The sequence below is a fragment of the Nelumbo nucifera genome, chromosome 7 (genome assembly GCF_055504915.1).
Source record: "Nelumbo nucifera cultivar China Antique chromosome 7, China Antique-T2T, whole genome shotgun sequence".
Taxonomy (NCBI): domain Eukaryota; kingdom Viridiplantae; phylum Streptophyta; class Magnoliopsida; order Proteales; family Nelumbonaceae; genus Nelumbo; species Nelumbo nucifera.
Window position 1 is genome coordinate 41,758,034 of NC_142655.1, and position 17,508 is coordinate 41,775,541.

Sequence of the window (17,508 nt, forward strand, 5' to 3'; positions counted from 1 at the left end):
TTATGGACGAGATCCAATAATGATTGTTTCTTATAGGATTGGAATCCATTTGGCATCAACATCCATTGGATGGTGTGATGGTAATGATCCACTTTAGCTAGATTAAGATAGATGCCAATCTAAAGATCCAGATTCCAGAGGTATATTATTTCCATGACGACCTAAAAAGGCAGAATGTTAGGGACAGGTAGGACCCACTAAATAACGAGAACAGCAGAGAAAATCTGACCGTCAGATAGATTATAAAATAATCCTATGACCCATTAATTGATGCACATGATACATTAATCAGGTTGACCAATAAAATCATGACTATCTGTTTGAAATGTATCAAAATCAGACTTTTCTCGTTCCTAATTTTAACCCATTTATGATCTATTCCTTCATTTACAAAATGAAAACAGAATTTTAATAATTAACAAAAAAAGGAAAAATAAATCCTAATTGTATCTATGATATCTTCATCTGTTTTGTGATTCTGTCATTTAATCTTTTTTTATGCAGCAGCGTTGAGATCGATTCTGGGTTTCTTCAGAACTGGCGAAGGAACGACGGAATCGCAGCGCGGGCATTTCGGGTTCCTCTTAGAAATCAGAACGTAAAGCAGGCAACCTGGGCATCCAGCGGCGAATAATCGTTTCTCATCATCGGTTTCGTCCTCGTCTCTGATCGATGGGGATGATAGAGAACAACGAACAGGAGACGATGAGGAGCCATCAGTGGAGCGGGAGCGTTTCTTAACGGATTCTTTCTCTGCTCTTTCAAGCGCGGATTTTACCTTGTCGAGAGTGCAGACGCTCTGGTAATCGTAAGCAGGGTTAAGCTTCAGATCCAAAGATGTGTCTTCGAGTAGATTTGAAGTTGATGATGGAGGGAAGTGATTGGCAGTCGAAGACGTTGATGATGGAGGGAAATTCAAGTCTTGAAGACCTGGAACTGTTCGATTCTGTTGCTGATGCTTATATTCAGACGACGATGATGAGTTGGGTGAGTTGCATCTCTGAAGGTAAATTTTTCCTGACTGCAATGGAAAACAGAGAGATGGGTTTGATCAGAGAATCGCAAAAGCAATCAGAAGTACAGAAATTTAGTATTTTGCACAAGTACGAGAAACAGAGAGGAATTGCTTTTGCTTGTTCTAGAGAAGAAAAAGAGTTTAATTTCTGGAGAAGGTACAAGTTTGAAGCTCAGAGAGAGAAAAGAGAGACAGAAAGTAGATGAAGAAAAAGGGTGTCAGAGAAATAGCTAAAAAAGGAAAAAATTTATTATTAATCAAAATAACAAAACCTTGAGGAATCGAAGTTCAGAACTCAGAGGATATGGAGTTGCAGAGAGAATAGAAGGATATATAATTAAAATAATATTAGCGTTTAAAAATAATAACCATCACCATTGAAGGGCGTCGATATATGACACTTCAAAAAATAAAATAAAATAAGTCCAGGATCACTAATTAGGTTTCTGAAATCCAAACCTCAGAAAAAAAAAAAATTAAAAAAACAGAGAAAGGGCATCGAATTCGTGCTTTAAATCAAAAGAATCACAAGAAAAACATTAGAGAAGAAAGATTGATCAGAAACCAAGAAAAAAATTACATACATGAAATTTAAACAAAACCAACAAAGAAGGGCATTAAAATTCATGTTACAAAACAGAAGAATCACAAGAAATTCATTAAAGAATCAGGGTTAATCCGAACCCCAGAAGTACCTTCAAATCAAGACGTTTTTCCCAGCCATTAGGGACCTGCAAATCGAGATCCAATTCAGTGGAACCAAGCTTCGAAGAACATCCACCAAGCAAATCCCTGGTAATCAACACCTTCGGCTTCCCACCACTTCCTTCGCTGCTCTTCATCTGTTCTTCCTTGTAACCGCTCAATATCCGTACCAAAGAACTCACGTCGGCCGCCATGATCGGACTTCTCAAACCGTCCCAAGGCGCAAGAAACCAGAGAACCCACAAAGAAATAGAAAAAGCAAAAGCAAAAGCAAAAGCAAAGTCTCCAGAGAGAGAGAGAGAAATGACGATTTGAAAATCTGAAATGCGGAATAAAATTATTAAATAGAGCAGGAAGAACAGTAAATGGAATCCGTTGGAAAAGATTATTGAGAGAGAGAAAGGGAGCTGTCAGTAATGGCGGCAATTAATGCTTTCAAGTACTAGTTGGGTTTCATGGGCAAAAGAAAAAAAACTCACTGCCTTTTCGTCTAATTCAGAAAAAATTAAATAATAATTTCTGTATTTATTGATTATTTATTTAATTAATTATTAGTTTCTCTGCGTCGCGAGAATCTCTCTCGTTTTTGTGCGCACCTCTTTTGTTCCTGCAATTAAAGCTCCCCTGATACGCTATTTTACGCATTTAATTCTAAGACGACTCTCTCTCTCTCTCTGTCACAGACTTTTTCTACCACTTATTTGAATCTTATCTGGAGGAAGTTACTGATTTGGCATTATGCATTAAGTATGGTGGATTTTATATCTCAAGATTCTCAACCAGGGGTGGATGTGGTTCAGTACTTGAATTCATGTTTGGTAGTGTCATATCCAACGTCAGATATATCTGGCGTGTTATTCCAGGTGGAGGTGATTAGATCTCAACCGTGCATCATACCATTGGATGTGGGCCATTTGCGCAGGTGTTTGGATCTGCTTAAGGATTAGAGTCAAACCCCCCACAACCAATAGGGTGTAGGTTAAGGCGCTGAGGGTAAGTCTGGGATTGATTTGGCCTTTTTCCTTATTTTTTGGTTTTTTTAATTTGAGATATCAGTGACTGTGATCTGTGAGTTTCATCTTCAAGTGATTTGATACATTCTGATTCACAGTACTTGGACTCAGCTTATTATATCAAAGAAAAATAAATAAAAAAAAAGGACTCGGTATATTTGGAAGTGTAACCGACTGAGTCATTTAATTCATTTACTGACCAAAATTAAACAGTCTTATTATGAGGAAGAGAGATGTGTAGCCCATATTTATCAGAGATAGGAAAAATGGATTTCAACTTGGCCTTATTTATGAGCTTTCTATTCAGAAACTACTGGCGAGTGGCGACTTGTTGATGAAACAGGAAGCTAATTTCTCTGTTTTTTTTTTTAACTAATATATGTGATATCCCATTTTTTCATGATGTACTTTGATAAATATATCAACATGACCATTATTTCCTTAAATACCAGGTCTCTCTTACAACGAGTAAGAGAGCCTCCTCGTTTCCTCCTAATTCATATTAAGAGGAATTTTTTAATTTTAAATATGAATTTACATATTAATTTAAAGGTTGGGTTTTGTTTAAACCATTCGAACCTCCAGGCCATTTGAATCATTCGAATTATTACGGTTAGGTTTTGTTAAAACCCGTTAATCAGTCAAAAATCATTTAACCTGGCCGATTTAACGGTTGACCCATTTGATCCAGTTATAAATTGCACACTTAATGTATATCAATTTTTCAAGGCCATAATTCTTTTACTCCAATGTCTATTTGGGGTGATCTTTTATATGATTTTTTACTCTAATGTCTCCTTACCTTGCTATTTTTTTTTGTGAAAAAACCTTTTTTTGGCTTCAAATCGTAATTTTTAATATTTTTTATAAATAAAAAATTAAAAATTGAATTAAAAACATAACTAAATATAAAATAATACATATAACATATCCAAAACATAATTATACATTATTTATTGATAAAATGTGTATTTGTACATACATATATATGTATGTATGTATGTATGTGTGTATGTATGTGTGTATACTTTAAATACATAAATGATGATGTGGCATGGTCTGACCCACTTGACCCAGACAAATTGAACTAGTGGCCGCGATCTGGAGGAAAATACTGTTAAGGTTGGTTTTTAAAACATTGCTTTGAATAACTTTTAAAATAAGGGAAATTGTCCAACCATTAATTTTTCCGAAATTTCTTAAACCCATCACAACTTTTCAAAACGTCAAAAACTCACCATCTCAGTAAGATAACAGTAACTTCACTAACAGATATCATTAATTTACCATTTTACCCTTTATTATTTTCGGTCAATTTTGTAATACCAAAATTACCTGTCGTTATTCAACCCAAAACCCAAGCATTAGCCGCTGCTTTCTTCCTCCTTCAACCGTTGCTTCCCTTTTATTTGAGATTGAAGAACAGGATGCGTCTCTGAGAAGAACAGTCCGCAACTCCCCCGTCTCCTTTTTGATGAATGATTTGGATTGATTATATGATCCCCATGTGTCTGATAAAGGCAGATCTCTAGATGGGTGGGAATTCCCTAACTAACCCAATTTGGGCATTAACCTCTTTTAACATATTGTAATTGTTTGTAATTGATAAAGAAATTAAAACAGCAAAGATTATATAATAATCAAACTGTAGAAAAGAAATGGATTGGAATTTAGAACTTGGAAAAAAGATGGTTTATTTTATATGGATTCCATGGTTTGATGTGAGAGTTAGATATCTAGTCGTTGAGATTTGTTGAATGATGAATAGTCAACTACCTGCTCTTGTAGAAAAGGTACCTCCAATTGATTGCATATGTTGATATCCGTCGGCCCCATCAAAATTTTAATAAAGGAGATGCATTTAGGTACCTTCCCACTTGAGAGCCATCACAAATTTAATAAAGGAGATGGTTGGTCAAAGAGAGAGAGAGATTTATCCAGAAAATAATCACCAAATTCCTTACCAACCAAATTAATTATTAAATAAATTTGTTTATGCTGATGTTTGGATGCATAGTTTGCTACCTTCATTTGGGTGAACATGTATTGTGTACTCAATGATCGAGAACCTTTAAATATGGTAATGATATAAAAAAAAATAATGTTGGGATTACAATTGGATGCCACCTTAATTTTTTGGTAATTCAATTAGATACCACATGAAATCATTGTATATCATGGTTTTAAAAAACAACCTGAAAATGTAACTGTTTTGACCATCGGTTTTTGGGTTAATGGTTCAATTGTTTGATTTAAATAGATGGTTCGTTCTTCTGACAATAAAAATTAAAAAAATAAAAAAATAACTAAAAATTAGAAATGGCTAAAAACGTTGAACGTATTGACAGTTTGACCGCCTAGGTCAATGAATCATTGACTGATTCAACAGTTTTTAATCAGGAATTGTGTTTGGATAAAATGGAACCGGTTGCCTAGATGGTTTCCGGGCCAAACGATCCGACTGCGCAGGTCAACGGCGGTTCGAAAACCATGTTACATATAGAAAAAAAAAAGAAAGAAAGAAAACAAAGAGTTGAGGAAAGAAAAAAAGGTGAAGAAGCTTGAATCCTCAGTATAACAATGAATAAGAGATCATCAGGAAACAACGAATTATGCGACACTTGGGAACGTTGCTCTACAGAGATAGTGGAACCCATTGGATGTTCATCTGTAGGGAGATTTTTGGCATAGTTGAATGCCCCTGTTCTTAAACTTAACTCCAGTCGTGCCTTTAGTCACAAGAAAACCATTTGTCTAAAGCCCCAAGACTTCTTTTATTCAGGGTAAATTGCTGAAACCTCTCTTGAAGTTTCTGATCATTGCTGAAACCTCCCTTTAGTTATTACAATCAATTCCCCTGAACACTGGGATATTACTACAAGTAGAACCCCTTTGGTAGAATCTTCTAAAAAGAGGTATGAAAATGTCAAAAATACTTATACAATTACTATTGAGGCTGGTTTCTATGAAGGAATTGAAGGGATGAGAGATCCATCATATGGATGGCTGAACCCTGCAGGAAGGTTGGGTGAAATTTCAAAAAATTTCTCTCTCTGCTATGTGGGAATCACATTCCCTATTTTAGAAAACTGCATTTTCAAGAATCAATCTTGAACCTAAACCAGACCAGATCTAAAACCAAAAGGGAGTTGAGGGACATACCTGATACGAAGTAGTAATAACCTCCAATGAAGGTGTTCACGCCCAAGGAAAGATCCAAAGACTGCTTGCACCGAAGATGACACGGTACATGATGAAGCAGAATCAACAGGATGGTTCTTTAGCAAGAACCGAATTATTCAGCAAGAATCTGATGGAGGGCTAGTGAGCACGACTTCAGATTACCTTTTCTGCCAAAAGGTAATATCAAGAACTCTTCTTGATCACTCCCACAGGTGGAGATCGAACTGGTATGGCGGCAAGAGCAAGAGAGAAGGAGACAGAACAGTCAAATTATGTTGTCTCTCTCTGGAAATCAGCAATCAGTCAGATGATTTATGTTGTGTGTTGAGGGTTCGCCTGCTCTCCTATTTATAGCCTTAAAGAGAGGTTCTCCTAATCCCATTAGAAGTTTCCTAATCCAAATCTTGTATTTGGATATGGACTCTCTTTAAGAGATAAAGATAATCCCTTATCTTATCTACAGATAAAGATCAACCCTCCTAATCTAATTAGAAGTTTCCTTATCTAAATCTTTATTTGGATCTGGACTCTCTGAGTGGATAGGGATAATCTAGTATCCTATTTGCTGATCTAAATCACAGAACCGCCCCCTTTTAATTAATCTCATTAAGCTAGTTCGAATTGGGCTTTAGGCCCATTTAGTCTATTTGCTCACTTACCCTCCAAACTGCTGCCCAGTTGGATATCCTTGTATGGCGTGGGACCCAAACATTGATCTACACATAAGCCACATGGGTTCAGCCCTGCCTTTGTTACAAGGCCAGGCCGAATTCACTATAGGAGACAGTGAACCCCTGATGGGCCCAACATTTACACTAAATGGTCATTGGGTCACGCCACCTTATAAAAACCCAAGGACTATGGGCAGATGCAAGATTAGCCCATCAGATATTACCCTCAATAGTCTTACACTTAACCTCTCAGCCCATAATGATCAAACACTGCCTGACAAGAGAGGACCTCTCCCTCGGCTGCAAGGTACAGTGTTGCACTCTCTACTCACATGGATCACAGGAATTAAAACCTTTTGCAAACATTTCGAAAACCATAATATATATATATATATATATATATGTATATCTTTATATAAATATATTTTATAAAATAAATTTCAACGGTTGAAATCAACTGCTGACAGTTTAGGTTTCTATTAGAGAGAGTGCATCCCCGATCATTCACTTTGTCCGACAAAGGGGCTGATCCTGTCACTATATGATCACCCACTCAGATGAATTCTTGGACTGTCCCAACATACCCAGGTTTTGACCCCCTCTAAGTATCTCACAGATTGGCATATCAAAGACAGCCCAATCCGACACCTAGTGTAGTATCATAATCGAGTCTAGGGGTCAGGTGTAACATTTCAGTTTTGCCCATCTATCTCCAAGGTCCAGGGCAATACTGGAATTTTGGTCCGGTTTAGGGTTTCAAGAAAACCCACACTGCGTGTACCTTAGGTCTCATCCTAGCAGCTGAGAAAAGCCACCCCAACCAACTTGGAGGCACATCAGTGTTAGCCTTGGCAGGATAAATCTCCCCAGATCTATCCAACGGCTGTGAAGATTCTAAACTAACACGAGTCTCATATGTGTCCAGTTTAAGGGTATTACACAAAAACACACCATAAAAACATGAATCAAATATGTACTTTACTCATTTACATTAAATGTTGTAATGTACATCATTCTGATTGGAGCTAAGGGCATACATTGTCTAACAGCTCCAACTTGCACTTAGGTCCAATCTGGTATAAGCCAGAGTCCCATGCTCTCCACGTGTTTCTCAAACACTTTCTGTGTTAGTAGCTTAATCAATGGGTATGCTACATCTTCCGCTGATGCTACCTTCTGAATTAGGACATCCCCTCTTCCAATTATCTCCCGCAGTACATGGTACTTCCTCTCGATGTGCTTTGACTTCGAGTAGGCTTGTGGCTCCTTAGCTTGAGCAATGGCTCCACTGTTGTTACACAACAATGGAATGGGTGATGTGCTGGATGGAACTACTCCCAATTTGTGAATAAACTTCTTCATCCATACAGCTTCTTTGGAAGCTTCACTTGTGGCAATGTATTCGGCTTCGGTTGTGGATCCCGTCGTGGACCCCTGTTTGCTGCTTTTTCAGCAAACAACACATGATCCTATCGTGAAGATATAACCAGATGTAGACTTTCTATCATCTGGATCTGACTGGAAGTCGGCATCAGTATACCCATGGATCTGTAGTGAACTACCATCGATTACCAGCCAAAACTCTTTTGTCCTTCGAAGGTATTTTAGTATGTTTTTCACAACAGTCCAATGCTCTTGCCCTGGGTTTGACTGGAATCCATGTGAGTAGAGAGTGCAACACTGTTCCTTGCAGCCAAGGGAGAGGTCCTCTCTTGTCGGGCAGTGTTTGATCATTATGGGCTGAGAGGCTAAGTGTAAGACCATTGAGGATAATACCTGATGGGCTAATCTTGCATTTGCCCACAGTCCTTGGGTTTTTATGAGGTAGCTTGACCTAAGGATCATTTAGTGTAAATGTTGGGCCCATTAAGAACCCATGGTGATGGACTCAGGGGTTCACTGTCTCCTATAGTGAATTCGGCCTGGCCTTGTAACAGAGGCTGGGTTGAACCCATGTTGCTGATGTGTAACTCAATGTTTGGGTCCCACGCCATACAAGGATATCCAAATGGGCAACAGTTTGGAGGATAAGTGAGCACATGGACTCAATGGGCCTAAATCCCAATTCGAACTGGCTTAATTAGATTAATTAAAGAGGGGCAGTTATGGGATTTAGATCAGCAAATAGGATAAGGGATTGTCCCTATCCACTCAGAGAGTCCAGATCCAAATAAAGATTTGGATCATGAAACTCCTAATTAGATTAGGAGGGCTGATCTTCATCTGCAGATAAGATAAGGGATTATCCTTATCTCTTAAAGAGAGTCCAAATCCAAATACAATATTGGGATTAGGAGATGTTCTCTTTAAGGGTATAAATAGAGGAGCAGGGCGAACCTCCAGTTCATCCTTCAGTCTTACTGATTCAAGAGAGAAGACAGTATACAGTTGGACTGACCCCATCTTCTACTCTTGCCTTCTCCTGCTATTGCCGCCATTACCAGTTCGATCTCCACCTATAGGAGCGATCAAGAAAGGCTTTTTGATATCACCTTTTGGCAGAAAATGTGATCTGAAGTTGTGCTCACTCGCCCTCCATCAGATTCTAGGTGAAGAATCAGGTTCTTGTTAAAGAGCCATCCTACTGATTCTGCTCCACCCTACGCTGTGTCATCTTCAGTGGGAGCAGTCTTTGGTATTCTCCTTGGGCGTGAACACCTTTGTTGGGGGTTACTACTAATCCGTATCAGGTATATCCCTCTCCTACTTTTTGGTTTCAGATTTGGTTCGGTTTAGGTTCAAAGATTGATCCTTGAAAATGCAGTTTTTTAAAATAGGGAATGTAATTCCCACATGGGAGAGAGAAAATTTTTTTAAATTTTGCCCAACCTACCTACAGGGTTCGGCCATCCATATGATGGATCTCTCATCCCTTCAGTGGTATCAGAGCCAGGTTCAAATCTTGAACCGAAATTGGTCAGATCTAAAACTGCGCAAATGGGCAGAAGACATTCTACCCGATTTGCGCAGATTATTGATTTTCTGGGAAATCGGTTCCCAAATTAGGGGCGATTGATATGAAATTAAATATTTTTAAATCTGATATATATTTAGAGTTGTTCTTTATATTTATCTTGATCTATGGGCTATTCATACAGTGGAGATCGTAATCTTGATTGGCGCAAGAAATTTGTGTTTTGTAGTTCTTTTACATTCTTGTCTGTAATTAATTTTTTTTAATTTTTAGACTGAATGTATAGGAATTCGATTTGATGTAATATTAATAGAAATTAGGGTTTTCTATTTTATTCCATTCAAATTCGAAGCTGATTATGCAAAAGGAAGGAGTTTCACAGATTAGGGTCCGGCTATCTGCGATATGCAATTTGGGAAACTGCAAACTGTGAACTAACATCTGTTTTGCAGGGTAGCAGATCTACGAACAGCCCCTGTACTGATTCTTGAATGTCTTTTATCAGTAATTTAATTTCAGATCATAATCTTGAATTAAAAATCAAACCCTAGACTCATTCAAACTAGATTGGACCAAACTGGTTTGACTGAATCTGTGGTTCGAAGGGGGCTGTTCTCAGCCCTAATTTTTCATTCTTGGGTCCAGTGGTTGATGGTTAATTGCAAGATGTAATTCAACCCACACCTGTAAAACCCAATTTTAATGTGTTAAAACTGCTTTAGCCCATTAACTGCATAAAAGATAATATTAATCAGTAATATTATGGATTATTATGGGCTTTAATAATGGGTTTTACAGATATTAATTGATTGGATCAATTTTGTTTTCATGCATGTGATGTATGGATGTGTGATGTGCAACGTTCATGGGCCATAAGTACTTGGCCCTTGCTGATACGATAGTGGCTCTTGCGCACACCATGGCTGAATGCACATCATTGCCATGGTGTCCATAAGATCATTGGATGATCTCCCTTCATGGTGGGCCCCACACCTCCTCAAGAGGAACCGTGCGGAACCCTAGCCGTTTAGGGCCCACCTAAATATGGCTTTATGAAAGTTAGTGGGAACCACTTTGGTTTGACCTAAATTAAACTAAGGCATAATATTTTGTTCCCTCCGCTGAAATATGAGTGCATGTGATAGGAAGAGTCATATGATGAACTCTCTAAAGGCCTTCCATCATTAGCATGAAGATGGGTCCTTCAGTAATGAGGAAACACACCATAAAATTGGGCTATCCATTTACTGCTGGATCTGTTGGAATGTTTCATAAGATGATAGGGGCGTCATAGACCGATGTGGGAGGGGCCTATCCTAAAATGGAAGACTCTCTCACGGTACCTTGGCATTCACGAATATGATGTGTAAGCACTCACTGGACAAAAAGGTTTAACCTAAAATGGCAATGAACCTTGTCTGACAGAGGCCAAAGGGAAAGCTCATAAGATGAGTGGATATGATCCTTCACAGAAAGGTGGTGGGGTTATGCAGCTGAAACAGTTGGCTCCATGCACCCTATGTGATTTCCCACATTTTCAAAGACATAATTTGCAGTCTCCGTCACTGAGATAGGAGGGAAATCTCAGAGATGAACAAATGAGAATGGAACATAGATTAAAAGCCGTATCTATGTAGATAACATGAATCAAATAAGGTTGTGGACTAATATTTGCCTTTTATCAGAAATGGCAAATGGATAATTCACAAAATTGTTGGATGACAACAAACTAAAAGGCCCAAACTATGTTGGCTAGTACCGAAACCTTATGTTGGTCCTGACATCAGAAAAGTTGGACAAAGTAGCTAAAAACCCTACTCCAGAATGTCTGGGTGATAGGGCTTCTGAGGCCCGTAGGAGGGACTACTAAGAATGGGAAGAGAAAAATTCCCTTGCCCGTTGCTACATCATAGCATCCTTAGACAATCTGATGCAACGACAGTTCGATCAGATCGAGTTGTCCAAGGATATCCTGGACAGTCTAAGGATGATGTACGAAGAGCAGAATCGTTCTACTCGACAAAAGGTCTTGAAGCAGTTTATGACCACACAGAAGTCTAAGAACCAACAGGTTCATGACCATTGTCTTAAGATGATGGGTTATATCAATGAACTTGAGGCTCTTGGATCTGGGCTTGACCATGTCACAAAGGTGGATGCCGTCATAAATTCTTTGTCTCATTCCTTTAATCAGTTCATCATGAACTATAATATGAACAAGCTAAGCGTTAGCATCCAAGAACTCAACAATATGTTGCAGAGGGCCGAGGAACTGATTAAGAAGGTTGAGCCCATTGCCATGCTTATTGAAGCCGGCAAATCGGGCAAGAAGAAGAGGAAGGCAAAGAGAAAGCCTCAGAAGAGGAAGGCAAGGGAAGGACAAAGCATCAGATGCTTGTCACTTCTGCAAGCAGGCCGACCACTAGAAGAGGAATTGTCCTTAGTACCTGGAATCCAAGAGACAAGGTAATTTCGAATCCTGTGTCATAGAAACCAATTTGTTGGTAACTTCTGCTTCCTGGTGTATTGACTATGGGGATTCGACTCATGCGTGTAACTCACTGTAGGGGTTCAGGATAAGCAGAAGACTGAGTGACGGAGAGTTGACTCTTTACTTGGGGACTTCTGCAAATATTGCAGCTACAACTATAGGAACTGTAGAGTTAATTTTCAGAGAAGGAATTATTGTACTGAAAGATTGTCTTTATGTACAGAATTTGAGAAGAAATTGATTTCTGTTTCAAAACTATATGCGGATGGATATTCAGTTTTCTTTAGTAATACGATTACTATTAAAAGAAATAACAAATTCCTCGCATACGTAGAACTTGAGAATGGTCTATATGTTCTCCATCCTTCTCTAGAAACTAACATAACCGAAACTACGTCGGGTGACATCCCCAAGAAATGAATTCGTGATACAGTTAATCCCACATGCCTATGGCATTACCGACTTGGTCACATTAACATAGGTCGTATCACAAGGTTGGTAAAGGATGGTCCTTTGAATTTTCTAACTGTAGAAGATCTTCCAATCTGTGAACCTTGTCTTCAGGGTAAGATGACGAAACGACCATTTAACAGAAAGCCTGAAAGATGTACCAGCACGCTTGACCTTATACATACCGATGTATGTGGTCCCATGAGTGTTAGGACACGTAACCAGCACGCTTATTTTATAACATTCACCGGTGATTTCTCTCGGTATGGTTACGTGTACCTAATGAGACACATGTCTGAATCATTTGAAAAGTTCAGAGAGTTCAGACAAGAGGTCGAGAAACAATTAGGGAGAGAAATTAAGACCCTTCGATCGGATCGAGGAGGCGAGTATCTCTTTGACAAATTCAAGGACTACTTGAAGGTTAATGGGATAGTATCACAGTTAGCTCCTCCTGCTACACCACATCTAAATGGTGTGTCAGAGAGGAGGAACCGGACTTTATTGGATATGGTCCGATCACTTCTCGTACACTTAGATTTACCCACATCCTTTTGGGGTTACGCATTGGAGACAGTGATATACGTGCTGAACCGGGTTCCAACCAAATCAGTTCTGAAGATTCCCTATGAGCTTTAGACATGTAAGAAACCAAGTGTGAGACACTTGAAGATTTGGGGTTGTCCAACACATGTTAAAAGAACAAGTGCGGACAAATTAGAATCCAAGACCAGCCGTTGCCTATTCGTAGGCTACCCCAAAGGCTCTATGGGTTACTTATTCTATGACCCAAGAGAACAGAAGGTGTTCTGTAGTCGAAATGCCCATTTCTTGAAGGATGATTACATCCTGAACAATCATCATCAAGAAGTTGTTCTTGATGAGGAGAGCTTAGGGGTAGTGGGAGAGGTCCCACAAGCTCCAGGTAATGACCAACCTAGAAGATCTACCCGGGTTTCTAGGCCTCCAGTTTGTTTTGGCTATGACCAGGATAGTTACTTGGTGGAAGCCATGACCAGTGAGGAGGATCCCGTGACTTATATGGAAGCTATGTTGAACATAGATTCCTTGAAGTGGGTAGATGCCATGAGAGCTGAGATGGACTTAATGGAGACCAATGGATTTTGGACTCTGGTAGATCCACCCCCTGGGGTAAAAGCAATTGGTTGCAAATGGATTTATAAGAGGAAGAAGGGCCCCGATGGTAAGGTTGAGACCTACAAGGCTCATCTTGTGGCGAAAGGGTATACTCAGAAAGAGGGAATCGATTATGAAGAAACCTTTTTCGCCGGTGGCCATGCTTAAATCCATTAGGATCCTGCTAGCTATAGCAGTGTACCATGATTACGAGATTTGGAAAATGGATGTCAAAATTGCATTCCTGAATGGTGATCTTATTGAAGATATCTATATGCAGCAACCACAAGGTTTTATAGCTGTGGGTCAGGAATACATGGTATGTAAATTAAACCAATCTATATATGGACTTAAGCAAGCTTCTAGGAGTTGGAACATCTAGTTTGACTCTACCGTCAAAAAGTTTGACTTTGATCAAAATTCGGATGAGCCCTGTGTTTACAAGAAATCCAGTGAGGATAAGGTTATGTTCTTGGTTCTGTATGTAGATGACATTCTACTCATTGGGAATTGGTGGGTCATTGCGAAACTAGCAAGTGCACTAGCCACTCAAGTAATAAAGAGATGAATAGAGTATCATTCCCACGAGGATTTAGGTAGCAATTACTAATACTAAACCAGCCAACTCTTATCTGATTAACCGAATACTACAATTTATTCAAATCTGAAATTCTAAACTACAAACTATCTAATAGGCATTGGTTCAAACACCTTACATTCAAGTTGAGAGAATAGGTTAAAATTACAAATTCATGATTCAGCAATCAGCCATCTTAGATCATTCGAATGGAGTATGATTCAGCCTTGGTTTGGTGAAATCCCAAGGCAATGAACAGTCTCTTTCAAGTACTTGTTCATCCTATGCATGAATGATGATTCTTATATCTCTATCAAGAATCTAATCATTCATGCAGGCATTAGATCAAACAATTCAAGAGCATCAATTTAGATTGAATTGGTCACCAACTGAATTATGCAAGTTATCTCTAACCTTGCATTCAATTCAGTTCTTGAATAGCATATATGAATTTCTAGAGTTTCTCTCAAGCACTCTAGAAATTCTAAGAGGTTAGAATAGATCGGTCAAGCTGAATAATGAATGTCTGAATTCTTTCTCAAGCAATTCAGACATTACAAATCTCAAATCTGAAATTTCAGATCTGGATTTGTAAGAGAACAATTCGGTCCATCAGTTCTACAATCAATTCTCTAATTCAAGAAACATCAAATGTTGGATCTAATCCATTCGAATATTCAAGAAAACTTAATTACATAATCTGAATTTACAACATTCAATCTCCATTACAGCAAGAAAGAAAGAAAGAAAGGAAGAGAAACTACATGATATAAAGCTGAATTCGAATCCAAAGAAAACAAAAACTCAATAAGAACATAACCAAGACCTCTCAATCAAGCTTCCCCTCCTTCGAACTCACCTTCTTCTCTCTTGGATACTTGGATCTCCTCAGCTCCTCCTTCTTCTTGCGCCTAGCTCTCTCTTCTCCTCTTCATGAATTTTGAACCCAAGGGACCAGAGAGTCTTGAACTTAGGCAAATGAACATCTTCCCCCTTCAAGAGACCTCCTTAAATAGGCTTTCAAGGAATCTATAGGCCTCTCTTGAAGCTTCTAGAATTGGTTGCCCTTCTCTCCTCTTGAACCTTCTAGAGTGCTGCCCCCTTTCTTCTCTTGAAGCCTCTAGAAGTTACCGCCCCTAGTTCCCTTTGGGCTGCAACTTAGCTGAATTTTGAGCTGTTTTGGGGTGCAAATTAGGCTGCTCTTGATCTAAAATGGGCCTCCTCTTTGCTGGGCCGAATTTAGCTTTCTTGCTAGGCTCTCTCTTTGGGTTCTCCCAAAGAGTGTAGCATGGGCTACATGGGCCGAGTGATGCTATTGCTCTCTTGGCTGGGCTGGGCTAAATTAATTTATTTTTGGCTCTTTTTTTCTTGTTTTATGTCTTCTTTTTCTTGAATTAGTTTCCCTAAAATATTTCCTGATATTAAACTAAAAATAGGGTGAAACTCAAACAAACCATCATAAAATCATGCATAAAACTTCATAAATTGTAGGTAAACCATGTACTCATCAAATACCCCCACACTTAAGCTTTTGGTTGTCCTCAGGCAAAGACATCAGCCATAAACTGATCATCCCCCCTTTCATTCTCACCATTTACCGGATTAATTTGTAGGAGGGAATTGCATTGAGTGGTCGGGAAACTTTTGTAAGTATTCAGCTCCTATTCATATAAACTACCATTTAACACATGCACAAGAGCCAAGGAAAGAGAGAATATGAGATTCTTCAAGCTCCAGTTTTCACTCCCATTCAATATGTAGATCAGCTCATTGACTGCTAGAATTAACCATCACTTTGAACTTGGTTTCAAATCTGTAACTGCACCTCATTGAGAATTCAACTGCATTTTGTCCCTTTGAATAGTCATTACCAATTTTCTTTTTCTTTCCTCAATTGTTTTGTAGGTGTGAGTGCATTTTATGCTCCATCTCACCCTTTTCTTTTTTTTTTTTGGTGTGAGTGCATTTTATGATCCATCTCACTTTTTTTTTGTGCGAGTGCATTTTATGCTCTATCTCACACTGGTCATAGGCTTGAGGCAGATAACAAGACTCACATTCCAAGCTGCTAGTTTTACTATTTAGCTCGGAATAGCGGAGTCAATTGGACTTTGTCCTTTTTGCATTTGTTGAATCTCATGCATCAGCAGTTCAGAAGTGAACTAGATCGACTGACCATTAATGATGAAATCAAGTGCTTTCATACACATGAAGGTAGTTACGACTAGTCATGATGAAAGACATATTCAGCCCCCTTAACCTCATGCATGTGCTAAGTTGGATCATTCTCAAGAATAAAAAACTGATACAAATGTTGGTCTCCCTCAACTCTTTATACTCCCTCTTTAAATTCACCTAAAAACAACAATGAACTTGGGGGATTTCACTCTAATTGGTCATGTCATTGCCTACATGTGTGTGTTGGGATGATTAAGGTGCATGGTTCCAGTCCACACCCTGGCCTCAGCCTAACTCCCCCACACTTAAGATGAACATTGTCCCCAATGTTCCTAGTGTTAGGGAGTAACAATAAATCCAACAAGAGCAATATCAAGTAAGGAGAGGGGTTTAGAGGACTTCCCTAAAGATCAATATGATTTCTACAATATCTCTTTTGATGGGAAGCCTCTCTGCTAAAAATCACATCAACTAGATAGAGAGATCAACAAACTTATTCAACTACCATCCTATTTAAGTACTAACTAAACTCAACTGATAAGAATAATAAACTGTACAAGTCAAAGCAATAAAAAGACTAATGTACACAATTCAAACATGTAAATAATTGATTACTTAGTAATCCTAATCTAGCAGAAATTTACAAGGCAAAGGCTGAATGTTATCTTAGAAGACAAAGCTTCAATAACAATCAGTAGGCACTAAAGGTATAAGCCAAAACAGCTCTGGAATTTGATATACAAGGCTGAAAACAGAGAAGTAACTTAAGCAAATTGCACCCTGCTGAAGCAAGAAAAGCAGCCTAAGATAGGGACAATCGGCAAAATGAAAGAAGATGTTTGATTTCAGCAATGAAATTCAATATATACAGATGTGAACTACTGAAACTACACTAGTGAAAGCCAATCTACAGAATTGAAATCAGTAAACTACTGATATTAGGACAACTATTTTTTCCCTTTTTTTTTTATGAAATTTGCAAACTAGAAAAAAACACAGCTCCATTAGATCAGCAATCAAAGGTGAAGTAAATCATTAATGGAGAAGAAAACTAACTAGATCAGCAATGGATTTTAGTACACACTAATCTGAACTACAATGAATGGAAATAAGAATATCTAAAATGTACTACAAACATGTTTGAAATCAGTACTGAAATCAAGATCTTTAAGCT

At 38.5% G+C, this 17,508-nt stretch overlaps 1 protein-coding gene across 1 annotated transcript; it reads right to left on the minus strand.

Moving 5' to 3' along the window:
• Window positions 1–236: 236 nt before the first annotated feature.
• On the minus strand, window positions 237–2,144 carry LOC104590351 (uncharacterized). The gene is made up of 2 exons (XM_010248980.3): window positions 1,711–2,144; window positions 237–1,021 (listed from the first exon to the last, which is right to left on the minus strand). Exons 1-2 carry the CDS (start codon window positions 1,912–1,914, stop codon window positions 497–499), a joined length of 729 nt encoding a protein of 242 aa, XP_010247282.1. The 5' UTR covers window positions 1,915–2,144; the 3' UTR covers window positions 237–496.
• Window positions 2,145–17,508: the final 15,364 nt, after the last annotated feature.

Bases quoted from the DNA above. Each gene is read 5' to 3' on its own strand.
- LOC104590351 (XM_010248980.3), bottom strand. From the start codon at position 1,914: ATGGCGGCCGACGTGAGTTCTTTGGTACGGATATTGAGCGGTTACAAG. The intron at 1,022-1,710 runs GTACTTCTGGGG...TTTCCATTGCAG, and splicing joins AAAAACGTCTTGATTTGAAG to TCAGGAAAAATTTACCTTCA.